At 37.1% G+C, this 24,309-nt stretch overlaps 4 protein-coding genes and 1 pseudogene across 13 annotated transcripts; 4 read left to right on the top strand and 1 right to left on the bottom strand.

Annotated features, from left to right (window-relative positions):
- Positions 1-1,853: 1,853 nt before the first annotated feature.
- On the top strand, positions 1,854-5,387 carry LOC104778016 (phosphatidylinositol 4-kinase alpha 1). 10 transcript variants are annotated; one of them, XM_010502370.3, is made up of 9 exons: positions 1,854-2,744; positions 2,864-2,960; positions 3,039-3,199; positions 3,389-3,550; positions 3,650-3,817; positions 3,973-4,119; positions 4,211-4,338; positions 4,608-4,917; positions 5,053-5,387. In XM_010502370.3, exons 1-9 carry the CDS (start codon positions 2,049-2,051, stop codon positions 5,239-5,241), a joined length of 2,058 nt encoding a protein of 685 aa, XP_010500672.2. In that variant the 5' UTR covers positions 1,854-2,048; the 3' UTR covers positions 5,242-5,387. The 10 variants fall into 10 exon arrangements, 4 of the variants coding, with proteins under 4 accessions (XP_010500672.2, XP_010500671.2, XP_087363077.1 ...); XR_015594530.1 differs by having other exon boundaries at positions 1,884-2,744; positions 3,973-4,126; XR_015594531.1 differs by having other exon boundaries at positions 1,884-2,744; positions 3,973-4,126; positions 4,814-4,917.
- Positions 5,388-5,645: 258 nt separating this feature from the next.
- HTA10 (histone H2A 10) lies at positions 5,646-6,513 on the top strand. The gene is made up of 2 exons (XM_010502373.3): positions 5,646-5,994; positions 6,108-6,513. The coding sequence occupies exons 1-2, from the start codon at positions 5,806-5,808 to the stop codon at positions 6,318-6,320; spliced, it is 402 nt and encodes a 133-aa protein (XP_010500675.1). The 5' UTR covers positions 5,646-5,805; the 3' UTR covers positions 6,321-6,513.
- LOC104778018 (transcription factor bHLH115) lies at positions 6,395-8,497 on the top strand. The gene is made up of 5 exons (XM_010502374.3): positions 6,395-7,003; positions 7,490-7,552; positions 7,631-7,711; positions 7,794-7,956; positions 8,033-8,497. The coding sequence occupies exons 1-5, from the start codon at positions 6,891-6,893 to the stop codon at positions 8,294-8,296; spliced, it is 684 nt and encodes a 227-aa protein (XP_010500676.2). The 5' UTR covers positions 6,395-6,890; the 3' UTR covers positions 8,297-8,497.
- A 147-nt stretch (positions 8,498-8,644) lies between these two features.
- Positions 8,645-9,917, bottom strand: LOC109124893 (golgin family A protein). The gene has a single exon (XM_010502375.3). It carries the CDS (start codon positions 9,616-9,618, stop codon positions 8,767-8,769), a length of 852 nt encoding a protein of 283 aa, XP_010500677.2. The 5' UTR covers positions 9,619-9,917; the 3' UTR covers positions 8,645-8,766.
- Positions 9,918-22,316: 12,399 nt separating this feature from the next.
- On the top strand, positions 22,317-23,505 carry LOC104778020 (LOB domain-containing protein 3-like; annotated as a pseudogene).
- The last annotated feature ends 804 nt before the right edge of the window (positions 23,506-24,309 follow it).

Below are 24,309 nucleotides of genomic sequence, written 5' to 3' on the forward strand. Positions count from 1 at the left end.
CAGCTAGTGGTCGGGGCGATTATTGCTCCCGATCTTGATGGTTAATCATTTAATTAACCCAACTACGAATGACTGGAATTTACCTATACTATAGGAGTTTTTCGATCCGGAGGACATACCGATTATTCGGAGTATAGCGGTTAGTAAATTTTATAAATCGGATCGACTAGTATGGCATTTTACTAAGTCAGGGAAGTATTCGGTGAAAACAGGATATCAGTTAGCCCGAGAATTAATTGCGAAAGTTGAATACGGACCTACGTGTACGGCTCTCCAGGCTCAATCGTGGAAACTTGAGGTTCCCCGAAGGTTCAGCATTTCTTCTGGCAGATTGCTTCTGGTACTCTCCCAGTGTTGGAGCGGCTTGCGCAACGGGTGTCCGATGTGATACCTTGTGTAAAAAGTGTGTTTATGTGCCAAAGACAATCAATCACGCTCTTTTTGAGTGTCCTCCTTTCCGAAGTATATGGGAGCTGTCTCCTCTATCGCTAGATCCGGAAGGTTTTTTATATGCTTCAATCTATGCGAATCTAGATTTCATATTTTGACGGGCGGCATCGCAGTCGGGGATTTCTGATATCACTTTTCGTCTTCCCTGGATACTATGGTAAGTCTGGAAAGATAGGAATAAAAATGTTTTCCAGGGAACAGAGGCAGAGCTAATTGATATCTTAAATCAGGCTTATAATGATAAATTATTGTGGGACGAAGCCAAATCTTCTTCGAGGAGTTATCTACATCCTCCGGCCCTTTTGGAGGACATGGAGTCTTCTCCTCTTCAGGGCTTGGGGTGGGTGTATTGCAATGGTGACGAGTTGACGCTTCTTCTGGGAGGCCGGAGCCATAGACGCAGCCTTACTCCCTTACATGCGGAGCTTCAAGCTCTGATTTGGGCTATGGAGTCACTGTTGGCGGTAGGGATGGATTGTCAAGCATTTAAGACGGATTGTGCAGAGTTACTCGTGATGGTGCAGATGCCCGAGGATTGGCCCGCTTTTTCAAATTTGCTAGAGGATTTTCTTTGCTCAGAACGTTTTTCCCTTCCTTCACCCTGAACAGGATCCCCCGAGAATCCGATAATACCCAAACCGAACCGAATCCATGTATTAAAAAATATCTAATAGATTCTATTTTCCTAAACCAACGGGTTAGCTAAATTCCAAGGCCTAGTCACTTATATCTTAGTTAATACAATGTATGTATAGATGGACAATTGTTAAAATATTTGTTTTATTTCCAGTTTTTCTTAATTATTTATCACAAAAGAAAAACATTAAATATAATAGTAGTGTACATTTTACTTGTGACACTTGTCAATGGGCACAGAAACCTCTTCGGTCCCTTCAAAAACTTCGTACGTAGAGAGGTAACCAAGAAAAACACAAAATTTCTGATTCTATTCCTTTAATGTAAAACCAATCAGATAAAATTTGATTCATAACATAATAATGAACAAAAATGGCATACATTCTTTTTTTTTAAAATAAAAAAATATATATAATAGAAGAAAAAAAAGGAAAAATACAATAATAAATACATTTACTTACACATTTTGGAGTTGATTGTACCTTAGATTTTTATTTTTATAGGAAAATTCTTAATTATAATAAAAATTAAAACCTTAAATTATGAAGTTTCTTACCTTCTTATATGTAGATTTAATTTGGGTATAGTTTTAGAAGTCTATTAAATATTTAAATACCAGTCAAATACCATTTAATTTGATTTTTGAGAAATTGTTAGAAACAAGTAAATTTTAAAACCAATAATGTGAAATTTGATTCCTAATATAATATAATTCTAATGACCAACAATAGCATAAAATTTGTAATAAAAAAAAATTATAACAGAAGAAAAAAACAGGAATGAAAATAATAATAAATACATTTACTTACACTTGTTGTCTCTGAGCACAAAAACCTCTCTGCCTTCAAAAACCTTTCTGCCTTCAAAAACCTCATTCATACACAGAGGGAACACAAAACCACAAAAAAAAAAAAAAAAAACTCAAAATCTCTGATTCATGATTCATCGAAGATTCTGATTCTATGGAGGCATTGAACGAGCTTTGCGACATCATAGAGCAAAATCCGAAGCAATTTTTGGATAAGCTTCCTTGGATATGCCAACAATGTCCGCAGCCGAAGCTGCTTTGCGCCGAATCGCCCAGGGTTTCTCAGAGTCATCTCAACGGGGTCTTAGCCGTCACTCGAATCCTCTCCAGGAACCTCGACACATCCCAAAACGACGCCAAATTCGTCGTTTTAGATTTCCTCCAAGCTCTGCGTTCGTCGATTTCGGCGTTCTATTTCAGTTTCTTAGGTTACGTTTCGTGTCTTTCACTTGAATTTGGTACTATCGTTGTGGAGCTTGTTATGATGAGTTGTTGTGGTGAGACTGAGAGTGACGACAGAGATCAATCGATCTCTATGGCTTTCTTGGCTGCTGTGTCTCAGCATTTTCCCACTATTCAGCAGTCTGATGGGGATAATTTGATTACAGTGCTGCTCCATCAGTTTCCTGCTGATGAGCTGAGTATCGGATACAGTAAGGGTTCTAAAGATGTGTTTTTGCATAAAGTGGCTTCTTTTGAGGATGAATCCATTGAGTGTTTGGAGAAGCAAGAGATTGCTTTCAAATTGGTAACCAATGTTTTGTGTAAAGTGAAACTTGATTCTCAGCTATACCTTCTGGTGAGATCCATAGCTAAGCGGCAGCTCCAATCAATGTATGCGTTTCTCAAGGTAATGCTTTTAGATCAGCCTGTTAGGGTTATCATCGAACCATTGAGTGGTGGATCTGTTTTTGGTCTCATAATTTGGCATGCTCTCACGAAGGTTGTTTTCTTGATTTTGTTTCACAGTCAAGAAGGCAGGACTGGAACACACAAGACCCACTTCTGAAAACTAGGGTCAATGCCAAACTGTTTGTGTATCAGGCTGCGGCTCAAATGGAAATTGGTAGTCTTATGTCCCTTGAAACAGATGGAAAGAAAAGATTGATCATGGAAGCTCTTACATTGCTAATAAATATTGCAGAGGCCTGCTTCACCTCCCTGTGGCGGAGTATGAAAGCCTGCAAAGATTTGTTCATCTCTCTGCTTTCTGGTACTGCAAAAATTGCAACGGCAGAGGCAGGACAGCCACTTCGTCTTTTGCTTACCCGACTTAAACCATTGATACTAGCTGTCTGCGCTCAGGTAATTTTGTTTTTTCATAAATTATATGAGAACACAAGTTTACTCTGCTTTGGGGTATTTTCATGTGTCTCTAGGGTCCCTAAAAGTATAGTCACACAAATCATTTGGAGTCTAGATAAATCTATCTTTTTGTACATTTTCAGTGACTGAATGAGATTTCGTTTTATTTCTTGCCTTTTGTTGGAACAGCCTGATACTAGTGTGAGCAGTCAAGGGAATATGTTTGAGAGCGTATTTAAAATAATTTGTGAGATAATTGTATCTGGTTGGGCTAAGGATCAAGCTTCAGTGAACGCCTTCATCGTGGGGTTAGCTTCAAGTATTCGTGAAAGATATGATTATGGCGAGCAGGTTGGTTACTCTAAACCTTTCCTTTAGTTGGCTTATTCGTCTCTGTTGTGTTTCATAATAGTTCTAACTTTTTAATAAGCCTAATCATTTGGTCTTTAGGATGGTAGAGAGAAGCAAGTTCCTGATGTCCTGCTGAATGTAATCCAGCTGCTTGCTGATATCAGCGTTGCTGTTAAAAAGCCTGAAGTAGCAGACAAAAATTTCCCATCTTTGATTGAAAGCCTAGACGAATGTGATGTTTCAAGTCCTCACTCTTTGCGACTCCAAGTATGGCTCTCTTTTCCAAGTGATAACTTGCTGCCTATCTGTGTTACTTTCTCAAACTTTGGCAATGGAAATTTTTTTTGCCAAACATACATACCTTTTTCGTTAGATTTTTTGTTGGCATATTTACTTATTCATATTTTGCAACCTGTATGTAGCTTCTCGAAGTTGTATCTCGGATAGCATCCTTAGGATTTGAGAAGTCCTACCGTCAGACTGTAGTTCTGATGAGGAGAAGTTACTTGAGCCAAATATCTGTGGAAAGCAACACATCAGCCCCAGAATCCAGATCTAAACACATTGAGGTTTAATGTAATCGGATATATGAATCATTTTCTCTGTTTCTTTTGTATCTATCCTATTACACTAGTGCTCACATATCCAATTGCATTACAGACTCTGCCTGCAGGTTTTCTTACAATTGCTTGTGGTCTTATGAAGACAAAATTGCGTGCAGACTATCGCCATCGGCTGCTTTCCTTATGTTCAGATGTAGGCCTTGCTTCTGAGTCCAAAAGTGGAGGGTAACTAAATATTTATTTGAGCAAAGCTTGTGTATACAGCTAGCTATGGTTAAATAGAGAAACATAGAAAAAAAAAATAGACATTTATTGGTTCAACAATAAGAGACATAGATTTAAGAGATGGATTGAGAGTACCAGTGGTGTGGTCACGGTATCAACCTTGAAATTATATCGAACATTGTCCTTATAGCTTAGTATAATAATTTATCCATAAAATGTTTTTCCATGTTAAATGATTGGACAATTAATAATGTTCTTCATTTTATTAGGAGCGGTGCAGAATTTTTAGGCCCCCTTCTTCCTGCTGTTGCAGAAATATGTTCGGATTTCGATCCCAACTCAAATGTGGAACCATCACTTATAAAATTGTTTCGCAATTTATGGTTCTATATAGCTCTTTTTGGCTTAGCACCTCCTATTCTGAACACTCCCCTTTCGGAAGTAAAAACAACTTCTAAATCAGTGAATAGTGCAGGAAGAATTAGCACATTCTCTCTACGAGCTGTACTAGGGCCTTACATGTGGAATACTCAATGGGCTCTTGCTGTTAAGAGGATTTCTCAGGGCAGTACTCCCCTTGTAAGTTATTCTAGCTACAATGTCATTTTATTGGGTTCACATCAGCCTTCTATATACTGATTACTGAGTTTACATCTTCCAAAAGATTATTCTTTTTTCTTTTAAATTTGTAATGATGACTGTGTGCTTTTGTAGGTTGTCAGTTCTGCAAAATGGCTCGAAGACGAATTTGAGCTCAATTTGCTTCATAATTCAGATAGCTTGCGAGGAACTGGGAATAAGAAAGTAGCTTCAGCTCAGAGAACTGCTCTTTCAATTGTCGTGGGTGGTCGAATTGACATGTCAAGAAATTCTATTATACAGAGGCTGCAAATGGTTGCTTAAAACAAAAAAAAAGTGAATTGAATAAAATTGGGTTGAATAATCTTCAACTCATTCATTTCTAAAATAGTGGTTGAACAAGTTGAACATTTTTGCCGTACAATTTCTGCTATTATTTTTGATCTGCCAAGGAGAATGATGATTTCCAATGCTTGCTTGAGCTTGAAGTGACAAATTATATGCTCTCTCTTCATTAAGCTTCCAACTAATTGGACATGTTAATTAGATTAAAAGTAAAAACAGACATAGGGACAGTAAAGAAGAAAGGTTTGTTTGTCCATTGGGCTTTTCGGCTCAGAAATAAAACTCTGGGTAATTTCGGTAATTCACACTTACGCAGATCATGTATCTCGAATTTTCCACCGTTGATTATGATATAAATCTAACGGTGAATAATAGCGATCCGCGTACTTTTTTCTAATTGGTTAAAAGGAATCTAAAAACAGTATATAAGCTCTGGTGAAGAGTCTCTTATAGAACCAGCAACACAATTCAACTCATTTAACTTTTTTTTTTCCCTCTTCATCTTTTTTTTTTTTTTTTAAGTATAACTCGAATTCAATAGCAATGGCGGGTCGTGGTAAAACCCTCGGATCTGGATCTGTGAAGAAGGCGACGACAAGAAGCAGCAAAGCCGGTCTTCAATTCCCTGTTGGTCGTATCGCTCGTTTCTTGAAGAAAGGCAAATACGCCGAACGTGTTGGTGCCGGTGCTCCCGTTTACTTAGCCGCCGTTCTCGAATACCTCGCCGCCGAGGTAATTCATAATCTCTATATATACCCTTGCGAAATTTCCTAATTTTACCTCCCGCAAACCCTAATTTTGACTCTTTTTTTTTTTTGGGGGGGGGGGGAATTTTGTGAAATTAGGTATTGGAATTGGCTGGGAACGCAGCGAGAGATAACAAGAAGACTAGGATTGTTCCGAGGCATATTCAATTGGCGGTGAGGAACGATGAGGAGCTGAGCAAGTTGCTCGGAGATGTGACGATTGCTAATGGAGGTGTGATGCCCAACATTCACAATCTTCTTCTTCCCAAGAAGACTGGTGCTTCATCCAAGCCTTCTGCTGAGGACGACTAAAAATCAATCAACCCAGATCTGCTCTCTTGCTCTTAAAATTTTTAGTTTTATGTTTGGGTTTATTTTAATTGCGTAATTTTAGATTAGAGATCTATGGTGAAGAAAGAATCTATCTTTTGTGTCTTTTTATCAATTTGAATGTTCATATATGCTCTTTCTTATGGAATCAAAAAAAAAAAAAAAAATTTAAACTTTTTTTAGGGTAAATATTTAAGCTTTTTAAAATTTCGATTGGTTGACATAAAAAGAAAAGATTGTTGTGAGTGACATCACGGGAGGTGTATGATTGAGCAACTACGACGATATTATAAAAGAGATCTCAAGGATTGATAATGATTGGTGGACCAATGGTGTACGACGTCCATGAAAATGAGAGAGATGAAACAAATTATATATATAATAGAAACCGATTTAAGGGAGAGTATCCCATCCCTACCACCACCACCATATCTGTTCTCTCTTTCTTTCGTTTTACCACACATTGTCTCCTCCTTTACCTTTTATCAGATTTGACCCCTTTCTATTCGTAATCTAACATATAGCAGCCAGCCGCCAGGGATTTAGGAGAAAATGGTGTCTCCGGAAAACACGAACTGGCTTAGTGATTACCCTTTGGTTGACGGTGCTTTCTCTGATCATAATCCTTCTTTCCCTTGGCAGATCGATGTTTCCTCTAGTGTCAGGTATCTCTTTTGGTTCAAGGGTGGGTTTTGTGTTTCTTTCAACCATCTATTGGTTTTTTTTGTTTCAGATCTTTGGACTATTTTTTGGTGGTTTGTAGGGGTTGGTAGTAGTAGTTTCTGGAGAAGTTGTTTGTTATATGGATGTGTGATCCTGTTTTATCCACTCAGATTGTTTCATTAATTTAAGCTTTTTGTCTCTGGTTTGCTTCCATTCCTCTGTTTTCTAAAAGAAGTAGACGAATCTAGATCTCTGATTCTACTCTAGATTTTGTACAAACTGTGATAGGAAGGTTCTGTTAGTTGTATGTAAAGAAGTTCTTTTAGGGAGTTTGATCTTGTTGCTCACTTGGACAGTACTTTAAATGGTCTTGTTGTGTTGTGAATTGTGATAGATATTGGAGTATGTGTCTGTTTTTTTATCTCTGCTTCTACTCTAGATTTCTAAATTGGCTGTAATTGACTTATGTTGATGTGATCTGATTACAGTGTTGAAGTTGATGGCTTCCTTTGTGATTCAGATGTGATTAAAGAACCAGGCTCAAGGAAGAGGTAGCAAACAGCTATTGGTCAAACCTGATTTAACACTACTAGTTTTGGTTGTTAAGTTATTTGTTCTTATTGCTTCAGGATCAAAACTGAATCTTGCACTGCTGGTTCTAGCTCGAAAGCTTGTAGGGAGAAACAAAGACGTGATAGGCTAAATGACAAGTATTTTCTTACTTTCTCTTCCTTCTCTTCTATCTCTTATCTTTTGAGTTCTTAATCTTTTGGTATGGTGTTTTATCATTAGATTTACGGAACTGAGTTCCATATTGGAACCTGGGAGAACTCCAAAGACAGACAAGGTTGCTATTATCAATGATGCGATTCGCATGGTGAATCACGCAAGAGACGAAGCACAGAAACTAAAGGACTTGAATTCAAGCCTCCAGGAGAAAATCAAGGAGTTGAAGGTAAAAAAAAACTAACTGTAGCCTTTGCAAGATCCTTAGACTGTGTACATTGAACCTATTATGTGCCAATATGTAGGATGAGAAAAGCGAGCTGCGTGATGAGAAACATAAGCTGAAGATCGAGAAGGAGAGAATGGAGCAGCAACTGAAAGAGATTAAGACACAGCCTCAGCCTCAACCTTGTTTCTTACCAAATCCGCCATCACTCTCTCAAGCTCAAGCTCCTGGAAGCAAGCTTGTCCCTTTCACTACTTACCCCGGTTTTGCAATGTGGCAATTCATGCCCCCTGCTGCTGTTGATACTTCACAGGACCATGTTCTTCGTCCTCCGGTTGCTTAAAGCTTCCTCTCTCTACTATTGACTGTATCAGGTTTCTTTTTACGCGCTTTTTATTGATGTCCTGATGATTCTCACATTCTGTGATTGGAGACTTATAATTCTATGCAACTCAAAACTGTGATTATCATGTAAAATGGAAAATAAGCATGCACTAAAAGTCTTGGTTTCTGAATAAATTCTCAATTTCTCATTGTACAAAAAGTTGAAATCATGGTTTTACAGATTGTGGATTCTGAGGACTGATGAGTAGGAAGATTTTGGGAATTGATTGGTTGATTTTTGACTATATAAAGAATCTGTATAATCTCTACTCTCTTACCAGATTTAAGTTAAGCATATAAAGCAGAGTTTGTAACTTTTCAATCTCATAAACTCAGAAAGGATTTGCCTTTTTGCTTCTCTTTGTGAAAATGTAAACTCACAATCCCTCAAAAGAAACACAACAAGAGAAAGATCAAAACTTTCAATATTCATTGAGACCTTCTCTTGTTCATCACTTTCTTCAGGAGACTCTCACGACCAGGAAAAGGACTATGAATCTTTGGCTCAAGTTTCTTCTCTATATCTTCTAGTCTCCCCAAAATACCCTTCTTCTCACTCCTATCCACAGTTTTGCCATCATCTCTTCCAAGACTCTGTCTCATCCTCTCTCTCCTCTGTCTTCTCCTCCATCCATTCTCATCTTCCTCTTCTTCCTTCTTCTCAACCTCTCTTCTTCTTACCATCTCTCTTCTCTCTTCTTCCTCTTCGTTCATGTTCCTTAGCCTAGGAATCCGACCACCTTTGCTTGTCCCCAGAAGCTCGAAATTGATCTTGCTCCAGCCAATCTTATCTTCATTATCCCAACCAAATTTCTCACTAATCTCCAACAACATAGAAACAGAGTTTGTCTCTTCTCTGTTCTTCTTTACAGAAGTTAAAGCCCTCATGCTCTCATCACTTCCATGGAGGATTTTCTCTGCAAATTCCCACTCTGCTCTATCTTTATAAACATCGTCTTCGAGGACTTCGTCTGCGAGCTTTGCCCAATACTCAGTATCTCCTGCACGAAGATTCTTTGAGACCCATTTGAGATAAGAAGAAGGCAAAGTACCAAGCATTTTGCCCTTGTGTTTGCCGAAGTCTATGATTGTGTCTCTGGCGGCTAGGGTTTCGATGATTTGAAGTTTTTTGACCAAGGGTTTAGGTTGATTGGTCGAAAAGATACGATTAGATGAAGATAGATTTCTTCTTGGTCTGAAAGATGATGATGAGATTGTGAAGATGGTTGTTGTTGTTGTTGCACAGTGAGGATTGTGGAACAAGACCACCGAGAAACTCATTGTTCTGTCCCCAAATAAATTGTGCTATTCTTTTTCGTGAATCTTATACTCCTCACACACAGTTCACACTTAAGTTATATATTAGTCTATTATTTTGGTACCCAAAAAAAAAAGAATTTTGTTGTTGTGGGCACTGGGCAACTCGAAGTTAATTAACAAATAATAAGAACATGGATCACCGATATAAAGATGAGAGTTCAAGCAAACTTTCTCTAGCTAAGAACATGTGTTTGCTTATTATTTACCTTTGGACATACGTAAAAAGAAGAAGTCTCCACCTGGAGATTCGTCCTCTGTTCCTGCTCAAAAAGATACAATTGCCTCACAAGCAGATTTAAATACTCCACTCCTACCCAAAGAACAAGAAGAACTACGCAATTCTCCTCCTGTCATCGACGACACCCAGCTACTGTGGGCAGAGCGTTTCAAGTCTTCGTTGCGTAATCTCACTAAAGCAGTTCAGCCGACCTTCACTGATGATGGAACTCCGAAAGTCAGAGCACCAGCTTCAGTCATTCTTCGTGCCTCAGACACTTGGAAAGACCACATAGTGGCTCATTTCCATGGAAATCCTCCCCCACCAGATAAAATCTTTGTTGACCTTAATCCCATTTGGGGAAAAGGAGGAAGAATCAACATTAAGTGCCTACCAAATGGTATTGTTCTTATTTACATCCCATCAGAGCTCACAAGGAAATGGGTTTTAGAGGTTGGGTGTTGGCAAGCAGGCAACTGTCTCTTCACGGTAACAGCTTGGTCTCCAACGGCAACACTAACTCCGATTAAACTGGTCTCACTTCCTATTTGGGTCATATTGAAAGATGTTCCACCTCAATTATACTCTCTCCCAGGTTTAAGTACCATAGCCTCGGGTATAGGTGAACCGCTGCACACGGAAAAACACCAGTTACCTCCACTCACCGCTGATACTCGAATTAAGGTGGAGATTCTCCTCAAGAAAGATCTACCTAAATCTGTGTTAGTTGATGATGATGAAGGAAATGAAGTCAGGATTTGGGTGGAATACCCTCGTTTGCCTCCAAAATGTGACTACTGCAAGGAATTTGGTCATCTGTATCATAGATGTCCCACTGCTCCAGAAACTACTCCGACTACTCAAGGAAACTCATCAAACAGTCAAGGAGTCCCCAACACCAAGGACTCTACTAGGCACCTCTCCTCCCAAACGTGGCAAATCAAAGGTCCGGTTGTTCTAACTAAACCACTACAGGCCCCACAACTTGTACAAAATCTTCAGAGCTCGGGAAATGATAAGCAGTTATCTCTTGCTGCGGCCACAGCAACCGCTACACACCGATACTTTGACTCGCCCACAACAGACTCTCCCAATGAATGGCAAGTGGTCAATGGCAGATCGAGGAACTCCAAGTTAAAACAACAAAATGATTCGGGAAAGCAACTTGCAGACTCCTCCATCAAACCTCAGTCTCCACCAACCATACAAAGGTCCACCACCAAACCTCAGTCTTCACCAACCATACAAAGGTCCACCACCAAACCTCAGTCTCCACCAACCATACAAAGCTCCTCCAAGTGCTCAAAATAACGTAAAGAGCAATACAACTCTCTCCCCACCAATAACTGCAGAAACATCCCTCACCCCTTCCACAGTAGTGACCGTGAAAGAAAAGGATACAGTACCCTCGGGGGCCTTAGTTGCAAGAAAGGCTAAAACCATCGGTATTGCTGAGTCGCAGAAAGGTAACATCTCGAAGAAGACTAATCCAAAAACTAGTAAGAACTCCACCAGTGGGCGATTATCCTCCAAAGGACGCCCAGCTCATCATGCTTGAAAGCTCAGCTTTCAACCTTTTGCCCTTTTTGATGATGATAAAAGTTTTTTGTTATAATATTCGGGGTTTAAATACTACCCACCGCCAACGTGAGCTCAGGAGTTGGATTCGGTCTAATAGGCTTTCTTTAGGAGTCATTTTGGAAACTCATGTTCAGCAAGAGAATGCTGCAACGATTTTGGCTTCAAATTTTCCCGGTTGGAGATATGACTTCAACTACTCTACTGAAGCTTTAAACGGAAGAATCTGGATAGTCTAGGATCCAGCTATTAAGGTTTTTATTTATAAAAAAACAGACCAAGTTATAACTTGTGGAGTTTTTGATCCTTCTACGAATCAATCTTTCACAGTCTCTTTTGTGTACGCCCGCAACTGTATGTTAGCTCGGAGAGAGCTTTGGTCTACTTTAGAGGAGATACACCAAAACAATCTGCTCAGAAACCTTCCTTGGCTGCTACTTGGAGATTTTAACCAAATCCTCCATGCTGAAGATCATTATTCACTGTACCCTTACCCTCTTCCTTTACAAGGCATGTCGGAGTTCCAGCTCTGCATTGAAAATTGTTCACTCTCAGACCTGCCAGGTAGAGGTTTAACTCACACTTGGTATAATGGTCAATCTCTGAACCCGATAACCCGCAAACTTGACAGGGCTCTAGCAAATGAAGCATGGCTAATAGAGTATTCGCAGTCTACTTCACTTTTTGATGCTCTAGGTGGTTCTGACCACTCTCCAATAGTTGTTGAACTCTGCGAGGAGACAGAAAGAAGGAAGGTACCTTTCAAATTCTATACTTTCTTTACTACTCATCCAGATTATCAAAGCCTAGTGGAAACGGCTTGGCACTCTCCTCCACTTCAGGGAACTGCAATGTTCAACCTCTGCCAAAAGCTCAAAGCGGTAAAACTTGGATGCAAGGCTCTTAACAGAAATGAGTTCAGCAACATTCAAGCTCGAGCAGCTGAAGCTCATGCAAATCTCTCTCAATTGCAAACCCAAATTCTCACAAACCCTTCTCCTGCTTTATTTGAGAGTGAAAAGGAGGCCAGAAGAAAATGGCTTATCTTATCTAATGCAGAGGAAATCTTTCTAAGGGAGAAGTCTAGAATTCGCTGGTGTACAGAAGGTGACTCAAACACTAAATTCTTCCACAACTCAGTCAAGGCTCACCAAGCAAGGAATAAAATTTGCTCGCTTCTCACTGAAGATGAGGAGAGGATTACTGACAAGGGAGCTTTAAAGGAGATGATTGTGGGATACTATCAACTTCTTCTTGGTACAAAAAACACATCAGTGCTTCCATTATCAGAGGAGAGAATCAAGGAACTACACTCCTTCAGATGCTCGTCGGATTTGTCAACAAAGCTTACTGCAATTCCCACCAGTGAAGAAATTACCTCAACTCTTTTCTCCTTACCGCGAAGCAAGGCTCCAGGACCTGATGGTTTTACGGTTGAGTTCTTCGTTAACTCATGGGCGGTGGTTGGACCTACCTTAATAGAAGCAGTACTTGAATTCTTCAAATCTGGGAGGTTACTAAGGCAAGTCAACGCAACTGTTCTAGCACTTATCCCCAAGACTACTACGGCAGAAAAACTATCTGAATTCAGACTAATCTCTTGTTGTAATACCATCTACAAGGTCATCTCAAGAATCTTGGCAAAAAGGCTCAAGCTGATTACTAGTCAAGCAGTACAGCGAAATCAGGTAGCCTTCATTCCTGGCAGGCTCCTATGTGAAAATGTTTTATTAGCTTGCGAGCTTGTTACGGATTTCAACACTGATGGTCCTGTGACTAGAGGATGCTTACAGATCGATTTATCAAAAGCCTTTGACAATATCGACTGGAATTTCCTTCACAACATCCTAAGAGCTTTGGAACTGCCTCCCATGTTTATTAAGTAGATAACTACATGCTTCACCACTCCGTCCTACTCTGTTGATATTAATGGTGAATTGATAGGATATTTTCCAGGAAGGAAAGGTCTTAGACAAGGAGACTCAATCTCGGCCCCCCTCTTCACATTAGTAATGGATATACTCTCCAAGCAACTTGATGAAGCAGTGTCGATGAACAGGATTCAGCCTCATCCAAAGTGTGCCGACCCTCTGATCACACACTTGAGCTTTGCAGATGATATCCTAGTTTTCTTCGATGGTAGAGAATCCTCTCTCAGCTCAATCCTTGATATCTTGGCTCAGTTTCAGTTAACTTCTGGTCTGGGAATAAATCTTGCAAAAACTTGCCTTTTTCTTGATGGAAATGATAGAGATCACATCAGACATATGGCTCAAAGGCATAACCTCAATCATGGCTCCCTCCCAGTTCGATATCGTGGAGTTCCGCTTCTCCCAAACAAGCTAAACCCATCAGACTATCAACCTCTTCTAGACAAAGTCAAGGGACGCATCTCCTCTTGGACAAACCGGCATTTATCATTTGCAGGAAGATTGCAACTCCTATATTCAGTTATTAACAGTACCATCAATTTCTGGGCATCAATCTTCTTGCTTCCAACTAATTGTTTGCAATCGCTTGAGCAAATGTGCAGTGCTTTCTTGTGGAAGGGTGTTGCTTCCTCTGCCAGGGGAGCTAAGGTTTCATGGGAAATTGTTTGTACTCCAAAAGCCGCTGGAGGCCTTGGTCTTAAAAGACTGGCTGACTGGAATCAGATTTTTGGCCTCAAGTTAATATGGCTACTATACTCTCAAGCAGGTTCACTATGGGTTTCGTGGGTTAATAAGCACTTAATCAGAGGAAGATGTTTATGGGATACAGATTTCACTACAACTGGCAGCTGGATATGGAGAAAGCTGGTAAAGTTGAGAGCTCTGGCGAGACCATATATTTACTGCATTATTAACTTTGGATCCAATGCACTCTTCTGGCATGACAACTGGACTGGACTAGGTCCACTTATTGATATCACTGGTAACTCAGGACCACGGGTTACGGGTATCCGGATTCTCTCTACTGTCAAACAAGCTGCTCCAAGTGGAACCTGGTCACTTCCAAATGGGAGGCATCAAATAGTACAACTCCTGCGATCATGCCTTATGACTCACAATCCTCCAACAGAGAATACGGGTGATGATGTTTTTCAGTGGAAGTTTACAGCTGATCAATCTCAAGGAAAATTCTCATCCATGCAACTGTGGCATCACTTACATCCTCCAGAACCATCAGTATCATGGCATCATCAAGTCTGGTTCAAAGAAAATATCCCAAAGATGGCTTTCCTGACTTGGCTCACAGTTTTGGATCGGCTAACAACTCGAGACAGATTAAGGAGATGGAATCTACCTGTTCAAATCCCAGCATCTTGTCTACTTTGTGCTTCCGGTGAGGAATCAAGGAACCACTTTTTCTTTCAATATTTTTACTCCTCAGAACTCTGGTCAGATTTTTTTGTTCACTTATCTCCACCGCAATTCTCCTCCTTTGACGCATTGCTACTCTGGATAAAAAGACCAACGGCAAATAAGAGGCTAAATACAATTTGCTGGTTGGTTCTACAAGCGCTAATTTACCATATTTGGAAGGAGCGTAATGAGCGCCTACACATCCCAACACTCCGAAGCCAAGCACAAATCAAGCAAAGGATTCATCAACTTATGAGAAGGAGGTTACTTGCACACGACAGAAACTCAAACACGACGCCTCAACAACAAGATTCCTATCTCACTTTATGGTTCTCTCACTTTCATTTGTCATGAAAGACTCATTACTCACCCTGCTTTTTTCAGTCTTTCTCTTCCCAAAGCTTAATGGTGTCTATGGCACTAGTGTAAACTTTCCTCTATATTTAATATAAGATCGATATCCAAAAAAAAAAAAAAAAAAAAAGAAGTTACATATATAGGAGAAAGCACATAAACTAGGAATATCGTGAACCTTATGGATTATGGTGTCTATGATGGTTTTTTTTTTAAAAAAAAAATATTAAAGCCAACATCGTTTGTAAAAATTTATTCCTTATCTTTTGATCATGATTTAGGGTGTATATGAAATTTTTCAAACAATCACTACACCATCTCAAAGATAGTTTGTAAGATAATCAAAAATAATATATCATTTAAATTCAGGTTCAAGAAGATAAGATGTAGTAACTGTATGCAAGTTTACTAGTGAACTAGATTATGATCCGTGGTATACTCTTGGACAAGTTCTTTTTAAACTTTCTTTTAATGTATTATTTTAATATTAATTTTTTTTAGTATATAATTCGTGGTATACCGCACAACAACTTTTTAATACAATCTTAATTAAATCAGTTTGATTAGACATATTTTATATTAGTATTGTTAAAATAGTAAAATAAAGATTTAACATGTATTAAAGTATCATATTAATGATAATTTATTTTTAAATATTATTAGTTCAGTCATGTAATATCATCTAAGCGGTCATGTAATATAACTCGTTTGTGTTATTTTGAAAATTTAATATGTTCAAATATTCATAATTTTCAAACTTTTTATTAACTCTAGATATATCAATTATAAATTATAAACTTCTTAAAATTTTATAATTTACTATATACGGTAAATTTACAATATATGAATGTTGAACACACACTTTTTATATTAATTGAGTAATATATATTTGTTTTAAAAAATTAAAATCACAATATATGCAGGAAAAATATACATTTAAATTTTAAAATAAATAAAAAGATGATAGGAGAATAATTTTTTTAATATGAAATAAATCTTCTAAATATCTATATTAAATATAGAATATTATATATATGGATATTTCTAATATTTTAATTCTGTTTGGTTATAAGGATAGTAGAAAATTAACTAAACTTGTTTGAAAATAATATAAGCATTAAATGACATTAAATGTAAAAACTGTTGCAAAAATACTAGTATAGATTTTAGTTATTATTAAATTCAGGTTCAAAAAAAACAAGAATCCTTATTAAATTCTATATTGAACATCCTTCTACAAAATTCTAATTTTCCTCATCCCACCGAATCACTACAAAGTCTATGCAAGTTTACTAGTGTTAGTTTTTGTTAACAGAGTAGTAAGTAAGTACTAGAATTGTACAGAGTAGTAAGCTTGCTTGAACTGGTTAGTACTAAGCTTTTGTTAATTTGCTTTTGACTGAAATTTGTTTAGTGACTAATGTTTTTGAGATTCTTAACTATATATGCAGAACTGGCAACCTTAGTGATATGATGGCTACTTACGAAACGTTTCTTCAAGGAGACTAATGAAGCTTTTAATGGTAAAGTGGTATCTATTCTCTTTGCTTTATGTGTTCTGATTTAAAGTTTTTTGTTTTCTTAAAACCCAAAAGAAAGGGACTACACATTTGCATGATTGTGTCTGTTCGGTTTCTAACTTGGGGAAATTGTCCGTAAGGGAAAGGCTTGTCACATACCATCTATGGTCCCAATAATATTAGAGACTTAAATCTCTACTGTCTTGTTGTGTGCTTGGTAGAAATTAACTTCAATATCTCTGCTAAAAGACCTTTATTAAGGCTTGGACAATGTCCTAAGAAAGTTCAATATCTCTGCTAATTTGATAGAGGATAAAAAGTTATTAAAAGGGAAATCTCTGTCCGATTAAATGCTTACTCAGCTAAGTCTTGATGTCTGCTTGACGGTCCCAAAAATATTACTGTCTTGTTGTGTGCTTGACAGAAACTTCAATATCTCTGCTAAAAGACCTTCATTAAGGCTTGGACAATGTCCTAAGAAAGTTCAATATCTCTGCTAATTTGATGGAGGATAAAAAGTTATTAAAAGGGAAATCTCTGTCAAATTAAATGCTCACCCTGCTTAGTCTCACTACAAGAAAACAGCTTAAAACCGACAGGCATATCTGTCAGTTAGCCGTCGGAAACACCTATTACCGACGAAAAACAGACAAAAACATCCGTCGGATCAAGATTGTCGGAAAATTTATTCTGTCGGAAATACGTCGGTTTTCTGACGGATTTCCGATAGAAATTTAACTCACAGAATTCTGACGGAAATTTTACCGACGGATTTCCGATAGTCGTTTTACTGACGGATTCCTGACAGCTAACGGTTCAGAAGTTTCTCGTTATACGGACGAAATTACCGACGGATTATATATAAATTTTTCAAACAAAAATTTAAACTTTTAGAAAAATAAAAGTAGCATAATTATAAAAATTTAATTAAATACTAAACCATCTATATGCTTAAATATTTAAATTCAGAAGTTTAAAAGTTTTATAAAAACCCAAAACAAAAAATTGTTGAAAAAAAACTAAAAATTGTTCAAAAAAAACATAATATACTTAACAATATTAGAAATTCATAATATACATTATATACTTAATTGAAAATAAATAAAAGCAAAATTAATAAAATGTATAAAATCAATACTTAAAAGCAAAATTAATAAAATGTATAAAATCAATACTTAACAATATTAGAAACCATTGTAAAAACTAATCAAAAAATATCAAAAAATTATAAAATGTATAAAAACTAAACAAATTCATCAAATCCAATAAAACCCAAGTCTAACAAATCTAACACACATCTATTACAAACAAATTCATCAAATCAATAACAGTCAAATGGAACAAACTTTCAAACTTAATTAATCTATCTTATTCCTAAGAAATCTTAGAGAACTAAGCAAATCTATAAAAAGATAAAAAGAGAACTTATCTTCTTGAAGTTGGAGAGAGTGGTAGGAAAGACTTGCCAGATTGGAAGGAAGTAATTGTTGGAGGTAATACATAGTTGGAGAGAGGATTTGAGAAAGATTTTGAGAAAAATAAAAAAAAAATATGCAGAGAAGAAGATGAGAAAAATAAAAACAATCTGTGGAGAAGAAGATGAAGTGCGTTGGTAATATCGACAGTACCGACAGAATAACCGACAGATAGCTCGTCAGTTATGACTAAAAATTTTCATTTCCCGCGTCTCAAAATTTTTTCTGTATATGGCTCGCGGACGAAAATTTCAATATCCGTCGGTTTTCCGTCGGTAATTTCCGCCAGATTACTGACGGATATCAAAATTTTGTCAATATTACATTCATCGGTTTTTTGTTAGTTATTTTACGGATTACTGATAAATTACTGACAGATTTAAGATTAAAACACTTAACTTCATAATTTTTATTAACAATATGCATATACTATATATTATATACTAACCATGAAGTTGTCAAAAAAAAAAAGATATATATATATATATATATATATACTAACCATGAAATTATTTGTGAAAATAAACATCTATATGATTAAATTAGAGAAAAAATAATTTCAAAGACAAATAGCAAATACTTACCTATAAGATGTAATACCACACCATAAGTACTTTAAGTAAAAAACCTATTTTCTATCAAAAACACAAATTTTACACTATCTACATGTAACCGTCAGTGATCCGTCGATCATTTCTGACGGATTACCGACGGATAAAAAAAGCAGACGGATCACTGACGGATAGAAAAAAAAATCAGACCAAATTTTGACACACCCGACGAAAAGTTAATATCCATCAGTTTTTGTCTGTTATTTCTGACGGATTGCCGACAAATTAAAAAAACACCGACTAAAATTTGACACACGCGAAGAATTAGATATTCGTCAGTAATCCATCAGAAAAACTAACGGATTACCGACGGATTTTGTCCGTCAGTAATTTTCTGACTAATAACCAACAAACTAATCTTCCGTCAAATATTCGTTGGTAAACCGTCGGTAATTACCGACAAATTAGTGCTGTCAATAAATCTGTCAGTTATCGACTTGTTTTCTTGTAGTGTCTTGTTGTGTGCTTGACGGTCCCAAAAATACTACTGTCTTGCTGTGTGCTTGACAGAAACTTCAATATCTCATCTAAAAGACCTTTATTAAGGCTTGGACAATGTCCTGAGAAAGTTCCGTATCTCGGCTAATTTGATGGAGGATAAAAAGTTATTAAAAGGGAAATCTATGTCCGATTAAATGCTCACTGAGCTAAGTCTTGATGTGTGCTTGACGGTCCCAAAAATACTATTGTCTTGTTGTGTGCTTGACAGAAACTTCAATATCTCTGCTAAAAGACCTTCATTAAGGCTTGGACAATGTCCTGAGAAAGTTTAGTATCTCTGCTAATTTGATGGAGGATAAAAAGTTATTAAAAGGGAAATCTATGTCCCATTAAATGCTCACAAGTTAAGTCTTGATGTGTGCTTGACGGTCCCAAAAATACTATTGTCTTATTGTGTGCTTGACAGAAACTTCAATATCTCTGCTAAAAGACCTTCATTAAGGTTTGGACAATAACCTGAGAAAGTTCAATATCTCTGCTAATTTGATGGAGGATAAAAAGTTATTAAAAGGGAAATCTCTGTCCGATTAAATGCTCACTGAGCTAAGTCTTGTTGTGTGCTTGACGGTCCCAAAAATACTAGTGTCTTGCTGTGTGCTTGACAGAAACTTCAATATCTCTGCTAAAGGACCTTTATTAAGGCTTGGACAATGTCCTGAGAAAGTTCAGTATCTCTGCTAATTGGATGGAGGATAAAAAGTTCTTATTAGGGAAAGTAATAAGGGAATGTTCTGTCCGCTGTGCTGGGACAGTTTGACAAAAACTTCAATAACTCTGCTTGGAAAATGTCCTGAGAAAGTTCATTCTCTCTGCTAATTTGATGGAGAATAAAAAGTTCTGATAAGGGAAAGTAATATGGGAATGTTCTCTCAGATTTAAAGATGTCCTTCTGTGTTGGGACAGCTTGACAGAAAATTCAGTATCTCTGCTAAGGCCTTTATTAAGGCTTGGACAATGTTCTGAGAAAATTCAATCTCTCTGTTAGTTTGATGGAGAATAAAAAGTTCTTATAAGGGAATGTTCTGTCCGATTAAAAGATGTCTTGCTGTGCTGGGACAGTTTGACAAAAACTTCAATATCTCTGCTAAGACCTTTATTAAGGCAAGGACAAAGTCCTGAAAAAAATTCAATCTCTCTTCTAATTTGATGGAGAATAAATATATCTAGTAAAAAGATGTCTTGCTGTGCTGGAAAGCTTGACAAAAACTTCAATATCTCTGCTAAGACCTTTATTAAGGCATGAACAATGTCCTGAGAAAATAAGTTCTTATAAGGGAATGTTCTGTCCGATTAAAAGATGTCTTGTTGTGCTGGGACAGTTTGACAAAAACTTCAATATCTTTGCTAAGACCTTTATTAAGGCATGGGTAATGTCCTGAGAAAATTCAATAGCTCTGCTAATTTGATGGAGAATAAAAAGTTCTAATAAAAAGATGTCTTGCTGTGCATGGACAGCTTGACAGAAACTTCAATATCTCTGTTAAGACCTCCTTAAGGCTGGGACTAATGGTGTCCTGAGAACATTCAATCTCTCTGCTTAAACTATAAGATTCAATATTCTGCAAATTTAGCGGAGAATAAAAGTCCTTAATAGGGCTTGTTTAATGGCTCAACTAAGGAGATTTCTGCACAACCTCTATACAGTACTTTGTAAGTTCCTTTTTACTTTTATATACATCTCTTATAAATCTTATATTATTAGAAGAGTAAATTAGTCTTTACTTGCCTTATTGTGCTCTAACCACATCTTTTTGGTGATTCGTTCTTAACCGGGAAATATAGGTATTGCAGAAGATCCAAGGTGAAGACTGCATCTTTCCCTTCTTTTGATTAGGTAATTGTCTTCCCTCTTTTAACACAAGGTATGATCTTCACTTACCATTTGCATAATCAAATTTTGAAATTGTTAATGTCGGTCTTCACATATACACTATCTTTTGCTTAACGAATATATGATTTTATTTGCAGAAAACATATTGAAGTTGTGTCGTGTATGTGGGTATAATACTGAACTTTGAAAGTCAAGCATGTAAGTATTTGATTCTTGCAAGTTTTATTTAAGTCAATGACTCTTGATTCTACATCTGATTAGTTTTCAAATAAGGCATATTTGGTGGTGGTTGTGTGTACATCATTATTCATTACATGAATGATCTAGTCTTAGCAATATGTTCGTTTTCTCTTTTAATATTATAGTGTTATAACTTAATCAAGGTTGTGTGATTCATATAATGTTATGTAGATGCAAAGTTCAGAATTTATGATTTTCAACATTCTGTGATTTCTTTTGTCTTACCATACTCATTTAAGGTATATTTTAAACTTGCAGGAACAGAGGAACTATCGTCTATTGGTTATTATCTCTCCAAGTCCATGCCACGGTAAACTTCTGACTTTGTCATCCAGTTATTGTCTAAATAAAACCTCATTCACTTCTTTTAAACCAAAGGTATACCCTATAAACATCTCGTACAGTTTTAGAGACTTTGATATTTTTAAGCACACAGCTTTACTCTTTGATTCTTTTATCAGAGCAATGGGTTGAGCTTCTGTGGTGCACGTCGTCTTCAAAACTCCTCTTTCCAATTAGATCAGCTAGGTATCAGGTATGCATTCTTTTAAAAGTTTTGGAATTGTTGGCTTCAATTTCTCTCTCTTTTGGCTTTCACTTTGAGTACTTGTCTGACTTGCATGTGTTTTAAGTTTGTGACAGGTCGCATGAGGTTCCCACATTTTTAGTGCTAACACCGATACAAACTCATTACATGAACACATACACATATACACAAACGTAACTTCTATGTTCACGGTGAAACAAACATATACGCATGACACGCACACATACGCTAAAACGTAACAATAATTTTTGTGCTCACAAACACGAACGCTAATATTAATTAAGAAGTTTTAAAAGTTTTAAAATGGAAGATTTGATGTCTCACTTTCTCTTCTTGTTCTATATAAACACAAGTCGCACACTATTCTCTAAAGTCTTCTTCTTCTTCTTCTCTTATTCTTATTGTCTTAAGCCTCAAAACTCTTTTTTTTTACTTTTCTAAATGAGACAAAAGGGTCACAGACATGGACGAACAGTATCGCCCTGTGCCGGGTGTAAGCTTCTCCGGCGGAAGTGTGTGAAAGATTGCGTCTTTGCTCCATATTTTCCCTCTAAAGAACCTTAAAAATTTGCCATTGTCCACAAAATTTTTGGTGCTAGTAATGTCAATAAGATGTTGCAGGAGAATATTCACTTCTCTAGCCAATTTTTTTTATAAAAAAATTAAGGTGTAAAAGGCTTGTGAATTCTGATTATGATCTCTTCTTGATTCAATTGTATCATTGTGTGATGTTAACCCGCAATTTTGTTATTATAGTCGTGTAAGCTATAGGGAGAAAGGGGGTTGTATAATCTTCTTACCTAAATGTTCAAGTTGTTAAATTATGTAGTTTGTTTTTGATTTTTGCAATTTAACGTTTTAAACGATTAGGGTTTTTCGATCTTTTCAGTGTGATGACATTGCTTTTTTAAAAAAAAATTGTTATTTTTGGAAAATATCGAAACCGCGTGTAAGAATATTGTAGGAAGTCTCTTTCAAGTTTGATATAAAAAGTCTACATTGCACGTTAACGTGATATAAAATGTCACGTTAAAATGCCGAATCGTGACATTTATATCTTATAATTTGTTATCTTATGACAAAGTATGACGCGGTGAATAATTGATCCATGTCTAAAAGCGACTTCTTACTATTTTCCACTATTGAATATTACTATGATATCATTGACAAAATCATTACAAACAATTAATGAAACAACAAATTCAAACATACGTAAAATTATTATTATTTGATTGTCACTAAAACTTCCAAAAAAATAAAAGAGTGAAAGTAAATATTACAAATATCCTAATTAAGTTTATTAATTCAACGATCGTAGGAGCTATCGGAGAACCAACGAGGGGACGCCCTGAATTCTTTGGTGTAGGCCAACGCGAGGGTGCTAGATCCAGTGTACGGATGTGGAGGGACAATTTCTTCATTACAAAGGCAACTCGAGGCTCTCCAAACTCAGCTCGCTTTTGCTCAGGCCGAGTTGACTCATATAAGGACGCTCTGCCGTATTGACACCAAACCTTCTTCGTACACAGCGAGCACTGTTACTTTCCCGACGAACAAAGACTTCTCGAGTGACGTCGACATGGCTTTTGTGTATGAGGATGGTTCCGGAGACTCCCTTTCGTCGTGCTAGCTTTTCAATTAAGTACTATATCTTTGCATTAGTTATAAATAAATAAATTATAAGATGTGTATATGAACATCAAGGTGGATTTGATAACCCTAAAGTTTGAGTGGGCTCGGTTTGCACGGGTCTGTGTGGAGGTGGACTTGCGACGACCCTTGAAGGGTACGGTGTTGGTAAATGGGGAGCGATAGTATGTATCATTCGAAGGTTTAGCCACCATCTGTTCTAAGTGTGGATTGTATGGACATTTAATCCACACATGTCCTCTCACGCTGACGGTCCAGGAACGACGGTTGGTTGCAGTGTCGGAGACGGTGGGTGTAGATTCTAGTGATAACAGGATGAACGATGATGGTTGCACGGCGGTTCGGCAACGCGGGAGAGTCGCTAAACCTGGGGTGGTTCAGAAGAACCGAGATGGGAATCAAGGACGTAATCTTCGGGACATCCCGATTAGGAAGATTTTTGATAATATTACCACCTCTAATAAATTTGGTACTTTGGAGACTGATATGGGATCATGTAAAGAAGGAAGGATCGGAGATTCAATGGATAGTAATAAGAAAAATGGTAGATCCTAATAAGGGGAAGGTTGTTGTACAAGCAAAGGAGAATATCTTTGGGGATAATTTTGAACAAGTATCGGGCAAATTTAAATGTGTTTTTCAGGAAAAACAGGTGGAGAAAAAAAGGATTGAGGTCTAATGGGCCTAAGCCCAAACAGAAACCGATTCGACCTTCAAGGGGTCTGGTTTATGGGCCGAGTAAGGATGATGTCGAATTATCTGCCTCAGGAAACGATTACGCATC

Source organism: Camelina sativa, chromosome 3 (assembly GCF_030686135.1).
Source record: "Camelina sativa cultivar CO46 ecotype springtype chromosome 3, ASM3068613v1".
Taxonomy (NCBI): Eukaryota; Viridiplantae; Streptophyta; class Magnoliopsida; order Brassicales; family Brassicaceae; genus Camelina; species Camelina sativa.

What these genes read in the sequence shown, in the direction of transcription:
- LOC104778016 (XM_010502369.3), top strand. Translation starts at nt 2,049, where the DNA reads ATGGAGGCATTGAACGAGCTTTGCGACATCATAGAGCAAAATCCGAAG. An exon ending in GATATGATTATGGCGAGCAG is followed by an intron (nt 3,551 to 3,649) that starts GTTGGTTACTCT and finishes TTTGGTCTTTAG; the next exon opens with GATGGTAGAGAGAAGCAAGT. An exon ending in CTCACTCTTTGCGACTCCAA is followed by an intron (nt 3,818 to 3,972) that starts GTATGGCTCTCT and finishes ACCTGTATGTAG; the next exon opens with CTTCTCGAAGTTGTATCTCG.
- HTA10 (XM_010502373.3), top strand. Translation starts at nt 5,806, where the DNA reads ATGGCGGGTCGTGGTAAAACCCTCGGATCTGGATCTGTGAAGAAGGCG. An exon ending in TCGAATACCTCGCCGCCGAG is followed by an intron (nt 5,995 to 6,107) that starts GTAATTCATAAT and finishes TTGTGAAATTAG; the next exon opens with GTATTGGAATTGGCTGGGAA.
- LOC104778018 (XM_010502374.3), top strand. Translation starts at nt 6,891, where the DNA reads ATGGTGTCTCCGGAAAACACGAACTGGCTTAGTGATTACCCTTTGGTT. An exon ending in GAACCAGGCTCAAGGAAGAG is followed by an intron (nt 7,553 to 7,630) that starts GTAGCAAACAGC and finishes TTATTGCTTCAG; the next exon opens with GATCAAAACTGAATCTTGCA. An exon ending in CGTGATAGGCTAAATGACAA is followed by an intron (nt 7,712 to 7,793) that starts GTATTTTCTTAC and finishes TTTTATCATTAG; the next exon opens with ATTTACGGAACTGAGTTCCA.
- LOC109124893 (XM_010502375.3), bottom strand. Translation starts at nt 9,618, where the DNA reads ATGAGTTTCTCGGTGGTCTTGTTCCACAATCCTCACTGTGCAACAACA.